Source organism: Haliotis rufescens, unplaced genomic scaffold, assembly GCF_023055435.1.
Source record: "Haliotis rufescens isolate VD_foot unplaced genomic scaffold, xgHalRufe1.0.p SCAF_11, whole genome shotgun sequence".
Classification (NCBI taxonomy): Eukaryota; Metazoa; Mollusca; class Gastropoda; order Lepetellida; family Haliotidae; genus Haliotis; species Haliotis rufescens.
This window is the reverse complement of record NW_025963791.1, coordinates 11,311,151-11,325,145: the sequence shown is the minus strand read 5'-3', so window position 1 is coordinate 11,325,145 and position 13,995 is coordinate 11,311,151. Positions and strand designations below refer to the sequence as shown.

General features: G+C 41.1%; 1 protein-coding gene across 4 annotated transcripts in view; it reads left to right on the top strand.

Moving 5' to 3' along the window:
• The window catches only part of LOC124141175 (sodium/calcium exchanger 2-like), a 44,033-nt gene that overhangs the window by 2,634 nt on the left and 27,404 nt on the right, over positions 1-13,995 (top strand). For all 4 annotated transcript variants that reach the window (XM_048392224.1, XM_048392225.1, XM_048392223.1 and 1 more), the window contains exon 2: positions 5,857-6,656. In XM_048392224.1, the coding sequence (XP_048248181.1) occupies positions 5,963-6,656 (694 nt within the window). In that variant the 5' untranslated portion in view covers positions 5,857-5,962. The remainder of the gene's footprint in view (positions 1-5,856; positions 6,657-13,995) is intronic.

Here is a 13,995-nt window from a genome sequence, read left to right as displayed (position 1 = left end):
ATGATTTGGAGGATTATCTTAATCCCTGAAAAAATATATGTATGTGTAGCCGAAGAGTTATCGTGTTTAAAGGTGAGATGTTCGTGCGTAGCAACAGGATTGTAGGGATACTGGTTAGTCAGTATAGATTCTATTAGGGATTCAGATCTTTACTCATATTATCATGTATGGAGAGTGGAGTCATTTACACCCTGTAGCTAACACAGCTGATAAGAGAAACATCAGACAAGCCACATTAAAGTTCTGTTTAATGAAACTACATGCATATTCTAATAAGCATTTGTTTACTGTTTGTGATATGTACAGTTACACAAACCGATGTTTTTTTGTATTTGTACTTAAACTTTGTGAAATATATTTTTGGTCATGTTATACTTTGTTATATTTTTGCAGTCTGGATTGTATTTCTTACATCTTTAAAATCCACAACTTGTAAAACACAGCATGCATGAAAACTCATTTCAAAAAGTTCCTGTATACGAAATTTAAGTACTTCTGGTTTAAAAAAAAACACAACAAAAATTGTTGATATTTTAATTTATCTACAATCTTTTAAATAATTAAAATATATTGCTGAAAGGAAACAAGCGATAAACAGAAAATCGTTATGAAAAGTTGATTCTATTTATTAAACGAAAAATATTCACTGCTTCTGTTCATCGAAAATATTAGATTTGATAATATTCCCCTCATTTAATTTTTTTCTGCTTCACTTTCACAAATGTCGCCCGCCTACTTAACTCTCGTGAATAATTTTCGAACGACACCATTCTATTTTTACTGCTACAAGCGATTAGAAAAGATATACTCAAATAAAGCAGACCCGCCTATATACATCGTGTTATGGTAGTAACGAGGTGCCAGATTCTGTGTGGGGTGGGAGATTGTCATTGAGTGTATACGTTTATGTCGAGTGAATGGCTCTGAGCCAATAAACAGTATTGATATATACTAAAACATATGTATGAATACACCCGCCAACCGTGACGTCATATTGGTGCTGGTGAGTTTCAGGGGTATCACATTTCATAACAGCGTTTGTTAATTGAAAAGATTATTGATCGGGTAAATTAGTGGTTGATCGAATGAACAAAGCAATAGGTGTGAAAAGATGACAGTGTTGATTTATTTGTTTGTTTGTTGTTTAACGCCGCACACAGCAATATCACAGCTATATGACGGCGGTCTGTAAATAATCGAGTCTGGACCAAACAATCGAGTGATTGACATCATGAGCATCGATCCACGCAATCGGGATACGATGACATGCATCAACCAAGTCAGCGAGCCTGACCACCCGATCCCGTTAGTCGCCTCTTACAACTAACGGGATCGGGTGGTCAGGCTGTTGATGAAATTATTTATTCTACACGGTGTTATATGCATAGATGGCCTTTCGATTAAGGCGCCGGAATACGCTGTGCAGAGTCGCGTCCCTTATGCATGCAAGCATCCTACAATCGTGAGTTCGAATCCGAAATGTGCTCTGACAATGATCCTTGGTTTCGAGCCATAGCCGTCTAACGTCTAAGGCCTGCATCGCGCCGGGTTTTCCCCCACATTAATCTTCCAAACCCAGATATTTCTGAAATTTATAAGCGGAGTTAAACTCAACTCATGTATTCACAAGCTGAAGCGGTGGGGTAGCCAAGTGGTTTAAGCGTTCGCTCGGCACGACGAAGGCCATGGTTCGTTCCCCATGTGGGTACAATATATGAAGCTTATTTCAGGTCACCCCGCAGTAATATTGCTGGAATAAGGCTAATAGCGACGTAAGACCACACTCACTCACTCACCCACTTATTCGCCACTTGTGTAAACAGACTGTTTTTTTATAATTCTATTTCCGAACACGCGAGAAATACATACGTGTAGTTCTGAAGTTGAAGTATTTTTACCCCCGATTTTGTTATATGTCAGACTCTTATCGGGATGGGTTTTAAATCGACAATGAATTGATGAAACTGTTGATAAATTTTATTGTTGTTTTTTCGTACTGCCGCACTCAGCTTACTATGGTATGTAGGCATTTGAGATGCAAATGTACCCATTAGCCGATACTTCCTGCCCTTCAACCCTTTAACTGTACCACACATTACAAATTTATAGATTTATGGTAAAGGAATATTGTATCAAATACTGTTCTGAATAAATATATATGGCAGTTTGTAGATGAGTGCTCAAAGAAGGCAATCTTGGTGTCGTGCTATTTTGCTCGTGCAGGCCATCCTGAAATATCCAGTGTATAGCTCTATGGTGCACTGGATAATCGAGGGTGGTGTCAGGCAGGCTCGGACCTAAACGCTGGAAAATGGTCGTAATGGGGCCTTTACACAGGATGGCGACCTTTGTGCCTCCCGTGTGCGACCTTAAAATTTGCCAGGTCGTCGTTGGAGGCTCAAAGGAGGCAGAATGGTTGCCTAGGTCGTTCCAAGGCGGTACACAGGAGGTTCAGACATCGCCATGGACGCCATGGTTGCCGTAAATTTTTGAACATGTGCAAAAAAGGGGCACAAAGGTCGCCAAGGAGGTTGGTTGCTCAAAGGTGGCTCAAAGGAGGCAGAAGGGAGGCACAGGCATTGTCTTTGTTGCAGAATGAAGGCACAGTGGTCGCCCAATGATCGCCAGGTAATAGATGCGTTCTGCTAAAATATTTTCCCGTCAATCTTGGCGATGCTTCTGCCTCCCTTGTGCCTCCTTTCGGCGACCAACAGAGTGCATTGAACGGTGACTGTGGCGACCGCCGTGCCTCCATTCGGCGACCACGGCAACCCTTGAGACACCATGGCAATGCTTCTGCCTCTTTTCTGGCTCCTTTAAACTACCTGTAGTGCCTCCTCAGCATGCCTATAAATAGAGGGCTTGTACCTGCAGTGTTTCATTGTGGTTGCATACGCTTAACAACTCGAGCAGTTACATAGAAACATGATTTTCTGGGTTAGGCGACCATGAGCGTCCTGGCCAGTTTTTGATCGTTCAAAGGTGGCACAAAGGTCGCAGCCCTGTGTAAAGGCGCCTTAAGCGTTTGTTGGTTAACGCGCACCGTTGTGGGGTACAGTTCTCTATAGGGATTAACTGTAATGGGAACATTGACTACCTGTTGCCATAAGCGTTGATTATTTGTTGACTCCAAAGCCACAGTAAAGGTTGGGCACAGAAGAAATTTAAATCTTACAGTATTCACCGCTAAGTGCGTTCTCTTTTACCTCGCCCTGTTGCCTGGTTGTTAAACGTATGAGTAGGTCGAATGTCGTGCGACCGTGTTCCTGAACAACGCGGTTGAATGGCTTAACATGGGCCACTTCTGAATGGCCCTATTAAACCATACGCGGCCTAAGCCCTATCTTCCCACTGACCTATATGTGTATAGATGCCCTTTCTGTACGTGTATGTCTGAATGAACGATGTCTACTCGATATATTGTGTGTATCGGGTGTATGTCTGAATGAACGATATCTCCCTGATATACTGTCTGTATCGGGTATATGTCTGAATGAACCATATCTCCCTAATATACTGTCTGTATCGGGTGTATATATGAATGAACGATATCTCCCTGATATACTATCTGTATCGGGTGTATATCTGAATGAATGATATCTCCCTGATATACTGTCTGTATCGGGTGTATGTCCGAATGAACGATGTCTACTCGATATATTGTGTGTATCGGGTGTATGTCTGAATAAACGATATCTCCCTGATATACTGTCTGTATCGGGTGTATATCTGAATGAACGATGTCTACTCGATAAATTGTGTGTATCGGGTGTATGTCTGAATAAACGATATCTCCCTGATATACTGTCTGTATCGGGTGTATATCTGAATGAACGATGTCTACTCGATATATTGTGTGTTTAGGGTGTATGTCTGAATGAACTATGTCTACTCGATATATTGTGTGTTTAGGGTGTATGTCTGAATGAACGATATCTCCCTTATATACTGTCTGTATCGGGTGTATATCTGAATGAACGATGTCTACTCGATAAATTGTGTGTATCGGGTGTATGTCTGAATGAACGATATCTCCCTGATATACTGTCTGTATCGGGTGTATATCTGAATGAACGATGTCTACTCGATAAATTGTGTGTATCGGGTGTATGTCTGAATGAACGATGTCTACTCGATATATTGTGTGTTTAGGGTGTATGTCTGAATGAACGATATCTCCCTGATATACTGTCTGTATCGGGTGTATATCTGAATGAACGATGTCTACTCGATATATTGTGTGTTTAGGGTGTATGTCTGAATGAACGATATCTCCCTTATATACTGTCTGTATCGGGTGTATATCTGAATGAACGATATCTCTCTGATGGACTGTGCTTGGTCGTAAGGCTCGTTGACTTGGTTGACTGTGGGTGTCATCGTACCCCGACGACCTGGGACGTTACTCATAATATCAATCACTGCAAGAAGTTGGCATCTCCCAGGGGTAGAAACTAACAGTTTTTGTCCACTAGTCCTCATAATGATAACATACAGCAAAACCCTTAAAATTGGCCAATTTCTACTTGTCCTAAGGATACCTTAAGCATTGGGCAGTTTGGTAAGGACTACAGGACTAGTGCCAATTTCTAACGCTGTCTCCATGAACACCAACTGTATTCTCCTTGTTGATCTGTTACTTTATGCATATGGATCGGAATTTCTGCTGGGATTGTCAAAGTCAAAACAAGGTAATTTGGCCAAGAAGTTTAACCCAAGCTTCAAGTCTATCGATGATCTGATATCATTCAATAAACATCAAATAGTCATTTCCCTTCCCCTGACTTACCCAGCTGATAAAGGATACCAGTGAGACCCCCTCATCTGTTTCATATTTAGATCTATGCATAAAGATTCAGAATGACATGATACTCTCCACATTACTGTATGACAAGGGGAATGTTTTTCACAATAGTCAACCCTCCATTTATGTGGAACAATATTCCAGCAGTTCCAGCCTTTGGAGTCCACATTTCGCAATATTTGAGGAACAATCGAGCAGCTCCATCTGCGGACATTTCAAAGAGCGTCATACGACGCTTGTGCACAGGCTGTTTGGTCAAGGTTACAATATTTAAGGCCTCGGTAAAAGCTTTTAAATTTTTTTTATGGGAGGCGTGTGGATGACATTTCAAAATTTGAAGCATCCTATTTTTTTACTTGAACCATATGTTACCGTGTTTTTTTTCAAGTGACCAAGTGACTTGCTTTTGCATGGGCTTGTGACAGGATACGCTCACCTTTTCGCGAACAATCGGTGTCATCACTGTTTGATGGAGATTCATTACCACATGCTCATGATATAGTCGGAATTGTACAATTGACTCTGCTTTTAGCAGAGATTTCTTATGAATATGGAAAGGGTTTGGTCGCTTTTATTTTTTCTGGTCCAGGCTCGATTATTTTCATAGAGATGGATAACTATCGTTAAGTACAAACCAATCAACACGTCTATAAGAAATAAGCATATGTGGAGCTATTTGACCCTGTGCTTCAGTAAAGAAACACACCCGTTATACATGACATGAGGTTACCCATCTGTAGGTCTGTCTGCCTATACATTCTTTGTGGAGGGATGCTGTAGTTCTTCATTGCAAGTATGATGGATGATGTAACAGGTGCGTCGTTATTGTCCATATACATACAGTGAGAAATGTATACGGCTGCATCAATAAGTGCTCCTGGTTTTGTTTTTCAGCGTACGTAAAGCATTGAGAATAGTAGATCAGAGTGAAACATTAATTTGCTACAGAAAGACGTCACACTCCCTTGTCCGTCTGAAGTGATTACAGATCATAAATGAAGAAGAAAGCTGAATTATCTTGTGAATGCCTGTTCTGTTTCCATGTCTTCCAGATGAACACCAAGCAGACTCCATTTGAAAGAAGCAGACGACAGTTTCTCGTCGAAGTAGCAGACGACAGTTCCCTGTGAAGGTACCAGACGACACCACACCGCCACCATGCCGAACACGTCCACCTCCACGTGTAATGTGGACAGCTACAAGTGCTCAGATTCAGGGCTCCTGATGCCCTTCGTCAATGAGTACACATGGCCGATAGCCGCGCGAGCCACCATTTATTTCATTGGTCTCTTATGGAGCTTCATGGCAGTGTCTATTGTTGCAGACATATTCATGCGAGCTATAGAAACCATCACCAGCAGGACTAGACCGGTTCGGATCCACTCTTCTACCTCACCCACCGGGTATATTGATGTCGAGATTAAAGTATGGAATGACACTGTGGCCAATTTGACGTTAATGGCGCTGGGGTCGAGTGCCCCTGAAATCTTACTATCCGTTATAGAAGTCACCTTCAATGACTTTAAATCTAAAGATCTTGGCCCCAGTACCATCGTGGGATCTGCAGCATTCAACCTTTTGGTGATCACAGCTATGTGTATTGTTGCTGTCCCGGACGCTGAAAAGAGGTTGATCAAGAACGTAAAAGTGTTTGCAGTAACTAGCCTCTTCAGCCTGTTCGCGTATCTCTGGCTGTTGGTCATCCTCATAGGAATAACACCCGATTACGTTGACCTTTGGGAGGCCATTGTCACCTTGTTGTTCTTCCCCATCCTCGTTGTCGTCGCATACATCGCCGACAAAGACTACTGCGGTAAACCAGGCAAAGATGAAGAGGCGCCGCTTGGAATTGGTAAGTTTTTTGCCTTTTTATCTCCAGGGGTCGCATTTCGGGAACACCTCACTCACTCCTGGATCTAAGTCCGTGGTTCGCGATGTCAAATTACCCGCCCTTGATTTCCATTAATAGCCAATCAGAATGCGAGTTACAAACCACGGGAATGAATCCATGATTAGTGTAGGTTTGCCCAAATACGAGTCCTGGAGATACGGAAGATTCAAATTCTAGTACTAAATAATATATTCTCGCACACCTTGTAGCCTTTTCCATTATTCATTCCCATATTATACGTGCCACTAATATATGCTCCGTTATTATGTTCGCATATTCCTTATACATATCACAAGATAATGTAAGTCCACAGCGGCCGATAGTACATTATTTTGAGTAATGAATAAGGTATCACAGTATCCATAATGTGTGTTACTGAAAACTCCTGTTACCTTGGTTACCGTTAATATGCGAGGTGTAATACGAGTCATTCTTTACTGAGTGCATGTGCGGTTGGGTAGTCAAGTGGTTCAAGCGTTCGCTCGCCAATGGCGCTGGTTCGATTCTCCTCGTGGACACGAGTGGAGTCCAGTCGAATCCAAGAATTGTTAACCTTTGCCAGTCAGGGCCCCATACCACGTCCCACAATGGGCTAGACTGTCGTAAGTCTATTACCCCGTTCACACGCGCCTCTAAACATATGTGGAGCGGCCGGGTAGCCTTGTGGTTAAAGCGTTCGCTCGTCATGCCGAAAACCCGGGTTCGATTCCCGACATGGGTACAATGTGTGAATCCCATTTCTGGTGTCCCCCGCCGTGATATTGCTGGAATATTGCTAAAAGCGGCGTTAAAACCATACTCACTCTAAACATATGTGTGTATAAATACATACGCGAGTATACTTGTCACGTGAAAGCGTTTACTCATGTGTGAATATTAACACCAGGAACAAATTTGCATCATGTCTGAAGCAGGTGCAAATGTAAATGTCAATTTGCACTGTGTGTATATTACAATGTGAACGTTTATGTTAACGTAAGAAGATGATCTAATTAATATCTGTTCTTTTGCCAACAACAAACAAATTGTCAACAGTCAACTTTTATGCGTATATACAGAGTTTTCTTTTGGTTTGAAGGAGTCAAAACTTTTTGTACAAATTTAAGAAACATGTTCCTTCACGCGAAGATTTTCGGTGAAGTTACTCTCTTCTCATTCAACTTTGATTGGAAAACAACCTATTTTGTGTTGAAAATCGTAAACTGACGAATATGTGTGCCTTACACAATTTACATACATTATTTACACACCTAAGTTGATTTTCATGTGAACGCATAGTAAATTAACATATACACACGTATGTATAGTTATACATGTGCAAAATTACTTACGTTAGTAAATGTTGTGAATGTGAACGCGGTAACATTATGATAAAGAATGGGAGTTAAAAACGTCTTTGCGCTATGATTGATTTTTTGAAAAAAACAGGGCACACATAAGTATTTTTACACATGTGTAACTATACATATGTGTGTATATGTAAATTTTCTATGCGTTCACATGAATATTAACTAAGGTGTGTAAATGAGGTCTGTAAATGGATAAGGCACAGCTATTCACCAGTCTATTCTTGACTTCCAACATGAAAAGGTTGTTTTCTATTCAAAGTGAAATGACAAAAGAGTTACCTTACAAAAATATTCGCATAAAGCAGCATGTGTTTGATTTAATCTGTACACATTTTTTAACTCCTTGAAACCCAAAGAAAACACTTTCCACCCAGCTCTAGATGCCCGATAAAAGTTGGCATTGCTGTATACTGAATAGTATCATCTTCAGAATACAGAACTGTTGACAATCTATTTGGTGTTGGCAAATCAACAGATATATCAGTTAGATCATCATCTGGCGTTAGCATAAACCAGAGACCATATATCTCTGCATAAACGTACACGTGGTGCACGAGGAAACGTGTTCACATGACAAGTATACTCACACATATATATTTACACACGTATGCAAATACACACACATATGTATAGAGGTGCATTTGCTAGACTTACGATAGTCGTAGCGCAAAAATCGCATTTTGCAACCGAAGGCTATGTCTATGACATGCACTGCTTTAGGCTTTCCTCCCACAGGAAGCTGACACGCCCATAAAACTGATATACGGTGCATATATACAACATATTCTACTGAAAAACGTAAACGAAATAAACAGTTTCGCATAATAGACAACTTCTGATTGCTTTCTTTGACATCTTATCTTTGAAAATTAATAAATTTGCTTTTTTCGGTACACATTTGAAACATTTCAAACACGAGGGTGGTCACGTGGTTGCAAATTAATTTCTGACCCCAGTCTTCATTGAACCAATTAACTTTACATGAATTACCAATCCACAGATTACTTTTTACAAAATGTTGCTGGAATGAGTGATGGTTAATAAGCAAATTTAGCAAAAGTTGTTTCAATTTTCATTAACATAAACACAACCTCGGTATACTTTTGCCCGGATGCTGTTTTCATTAATATCCATATCGTCATTCAATTTAAACAATGGAACGTTATCTTATCCTACTTTGAACAATATCCTAGTTACTTACCTGCATGATGTGAGATGTTTTAGACGTCTACCACGTTAGTCAAACTCATACGAGCACAAGCAAGGTGCTGGCGAACCTAATAACAAAAATTCACAACCAGATAGGATTCGAACCTACGAACAAAGGTTTCTGACATGCCTAAGGGACGCAACTCCGCACAGCGAATAGCAGCGCCTAAGACGACTCGACCATCAGGCGTCCGTTATAAAAGTGACGTGGGAATAACTAAGACTGCCTCGACAAGACTAGCCAACTCACAAACGTGTATTCTATATCCCTTCAATTAAAACCCACTGGACTCTGAATGAGTGTTGGTTAAACGCCGCTTTGAACAGAATTCCAGTTATATCACGGCGTGTCAGCTTCATGTGGGAGGAAAGCCCGAAGAGATGCGAGTCTCAGACGTTTATCGTTTTTGGTGAAACCCACGAGCACGGGTATGGAGCTGACAAACCTGGAAACATAATCGGGGCGAACCGGGATTCGAACCCACAGTGATAGGTTTCTGGCGTGGCCAAGGGACGCAACTCTGCACAGCGAATCGCGGCGCCTTAGACGACTTGAATGAGTGAGTGGGATTTAACGCCGCTCTGAACAGTATATTTCATTGATACACCCACAATAAGTGTGTTGCAATACCCACTAACTATAGTCATATACAAAAACCAATCGGGTGCTCCTTAACTTCCTATGAGGAGTATATTTACGACTTTGCCGAAATCAACGTTCATGCCTAATGTGCTGATAATCCCAAGACTTTTATCGGGACGAAATTAGGATTCGAACCGCAGAAAAGGAACTCAGCTCTGCACAGCGACGTGCGGAACCCAATGCATCACCCTTGCCCATGGTACAGATTGGCTCTGACTTTTGTTACTTAAATTCTTATGACGGTAGACATAGATTTTAAGCAGCTAAGTGGAATGGATTATTTATGACTGATATCTCTAGTTTTATAAACAATTGAAGATAATCGTTGAGTTGGATGTACAAAAGGTCGTCGGTTGAAGGTTTGTGTGATTTGAAAGATTCATACCCGTTTATTGTAGTGTATAATTTCAGGCCGCTCTTTTGATGGTTAATTCATTATCAGACAGATTTGAATTGCATGGATTATCGGATCCACAAAGAACTAGAAATAATTGATATGTAAGAGTAGAAGAATCTGTTACGACCATATATATAATATAAATAAAAATATATAATAAATAAATAAGTAATATTTTTTTATCATTAATGACCCGTAATTGTTTTTGCGGGTAATTTTAGATCGCGAGAACCACGGGAATGTGACCAAGGGATAGGGTAGGTTTACTGAATGCGACCCCTGGAGATAACCATGCCTTTATGAAAAGAAAGGACTGGTCAAAATCCACATGTGTGGTTACGAATGAATGTACTGGTCATCGTGTTGGGAGTAGGCCATGTCCGTCTCATATTGCCAGTGCCAAGTCCGTTGAATTATTAACGTTCCCTTCTCAAGGCCACACAGCAAGGAGGCGAACGCTCATCGTGGGCTGCGGGAAGTGATTCCGCTCCTTACAGCACGTGATCGTCTGGTCAGACATATTGCTGGAATACTGCTGAGTACGGCGTTAAACAATTAATACAAAACAAACAAATCTGAATGCCATATAAGTAAGCATATATCGGGATTTCCGGCTTTAAGCTTGAATCCTATGTAAACTTGTTCGTTAAAAAGCATCCGCCCCCCAAAAAGCTGTTATAAACCACAGGGCGTAGAATTACTTGTGTAGTTGGTCTACTTACACATGGCGGCAAAAAGCAAACCAAACGAAAAACAACAAATTAAACCAAAGTTTGTAAGTCATGTGGGCCAGTCGTTTGATAAACATTAAATTGAAATATATATTTCAGTCACTGGATTGTCTGGTTCAGACTCTATTATTTACAGAGCGCCGTAAAACAGCTGGAATGTTACTGAGTGCAGGGTTAAACAACAAACAAACGTTATGTCGTGTCAATTTAAATGCCTTCATGGATTAATATATCTGATAAGAATAACTGAAATTCTTGAATTATTTTTTTAAATTTTGGGAGACCTAAATAGACTCTTGAAAATGTTTATTTCAAACACTGTGAATGTCAGACCGGATAGAACACTGTATTAGAACGGCCATAATCAATGAGCTGTTGTACATATTTGCAATCACAACATGTAACACCACTAGCACAGGTAAGACAATCACCCGATGAATAATTCAGGTACCTCTGGCTTCATTAACGGCTGGTGGACAGCGTAGGCCGTCATTGATTTCTCCTGTCAATATGTGACTCGTTGATGGAAATAATTACGTAAGCAACGCACTGCCACAACACACCGAGTGTAACCTGGCGAAGATAAGGAGATCTGCTGTTGCTGGTCTAGCACCCTCTATGCTGATGTTAGTGGAGCATATATGGACGCCCTCTATGCTGATGTTAGTGGAGCATATATCGACGTCCTCTATGCTGATGTAAATGAAGGATATATCAAGGTCCTCTATGCTGATGTTAGTGGAGCATATATGGACGTCCTCTATGATGATGCTAGTGAAGGATATATCAGGGTCCTCTATGCTGATGTAAGTGAAGGATATATCAAGGTCCTCTATGCTGATGCTAGTGAGGGATATATCAAGGTCCTATATGCTAATGTTAGTGAAGGATATATCAAGGTCCTCTATGCTGATGCTAGTGAAGGATATATCAAGGTCCTCTATGCTGATGTAAGTGAAGGATATATCAAGGTCCTCTATGCTGATGCTAGTGAAGGATATATCAAGGTCCTATATGCTAATGTTAGTGAAGCATATATCAAGGTCCTCTATGCTGATGCTAGTGAAGCATATATCAAGGTCCTCTATGCTGATGTAAGTGAAGGATATATCAAGGTCCTCTATGCTGATGCTAATGAAGGATATATCAAGGTCCTCTATGCTGATGCTAGTGAAGGGTATTTCAAGGTCCCCTATGCTGATGTTAGTGAAGGATATATCAAGGTCCTCTATGCTGATGCTAGTGAAGGGTATATCAAGGTCCCCTATGCTGATGTTAGTGAAGGATATATCAAGGTCCTCTATGTTGATGCTATAGTAAAGGATATATCAAGGTCCTCTATGCTGATGTTAGTGAAGGATATATCGAGGTCCTCTATGCTGATACTAGTGAAGGATATATCAAGGTCCTCTATGTTGATGCTAGTGAAGCATGTATATAACAAGGTCCTCTATGCTGATGCCAATGAAGGATATATCAAGGTCCTCTAGTCTGGTGTTAATGAAGGATATGTCAAGGTCCCCTATGCTGTGTGCCCCCACAGCCCCCCTTAATGCTGTGTGTCCCACTTGGATGATGTGGCTCGTCTTACCCAAGCTACCTGTCTTGCAATAGACCCGAGCGCTCTCAGTCTAGCAAATGTAAATTATTCACGGGCTTTTTCCAATTAACAGGTAACATCAAAAGGTGCTCTGTGACAGAAGGATGTTGCCATGGCGTCACGTGACGTCGACCATTGTAAGACTAGCATAGGAATACTTAAACATAAAAAAGTTTACATTATGATTCTGTAACTAATAATATCATTTTTAATATCATTATCAAATAAATGCCAAACAGTCTTCGGTCAATACGTATATGTTCAAGACCATTTATATTATTCGGTGAGGGGACCAGGGAATCTGTGTACATCATAAGACCCGACAGTTGCCTAACAGTCATTATGGTTGTAAATCATAGAATGTCTTTCTCACTTATGTGAGGGGGCACGGGTGGCCCAGTCGTCTAAGGAGCCGCAATTCGCTGTGCAGAGTTGCGCCCCTTGGACACGCCAGAAACCTATGATTGTGGGTTCGAATCCCGGTTCGCCCCGATTATGTTTCTAGGTTTGTCAGCACCATACCGTGCTCGTGGGTTTCACCGAAGTGGTAAACGTCTGAGACCTGCATCACTTCGGGCTTTCCTCCCACATTAAGCTGACACGCCGTGTTAAAAGCGGCGTTAAACAAAACTCACTCACTTATATGATATCCCGGAACTAAAGTGAGTTAACAAAGTAGAGATAATTTATGGATAACAACTTCTTTATTTACTGTAAAGGCGATGTTTCGGTATAGATCCTTATACAGTTGTCGTGTGAATTAAGAATTAACGTCAAATCGGCAATATTTCAGGCATATCGTGACGCAACCAATCTATATATCAAGAGTAAATACATAAAAGTTTATAAAAGTCTGTCGAAATTGACAGTAAAACAGCTAGAGTATCACAGATTTGTATTGAAAACTAGTATTTAATCTTAAAACACCTAAAGCTTTGTGACAATTCCGGGATAACCCTAGTAGTTCATTGAACGATGTAGGAGCTTGCAGTCAGAGGCGATCGAAGTGAATCGGGTGGTAAGACTCTGCTAGTAACGACGTTGTACTAATATTGTTTAAAGCCGCAGTTGGCAGAATGTCCGTATATCGCTTCTAGACCAGGCAAACTAGTGATTGAAAGCAAGAGTACCGCTCCGCGCTTTCGGGGAACGATACCAGGCCGCTTTTACATAAATCGGGTACGGGGGACCTTTGTAGACAGGAATCCCCCTTGGGTCCATCCGTTTGGACGTTGTTAAAGTCAGTCAAATGTCTAGCTGAGTGAACTAACACCATCGTTAACTTTTAATCGGGGACACGGGTGGCGCAGTCGTCTAAGGCGCTGCAAATCGCTGTGAAGAGTTGCGTCCCTTGGTCACGCCCAAGGCCTT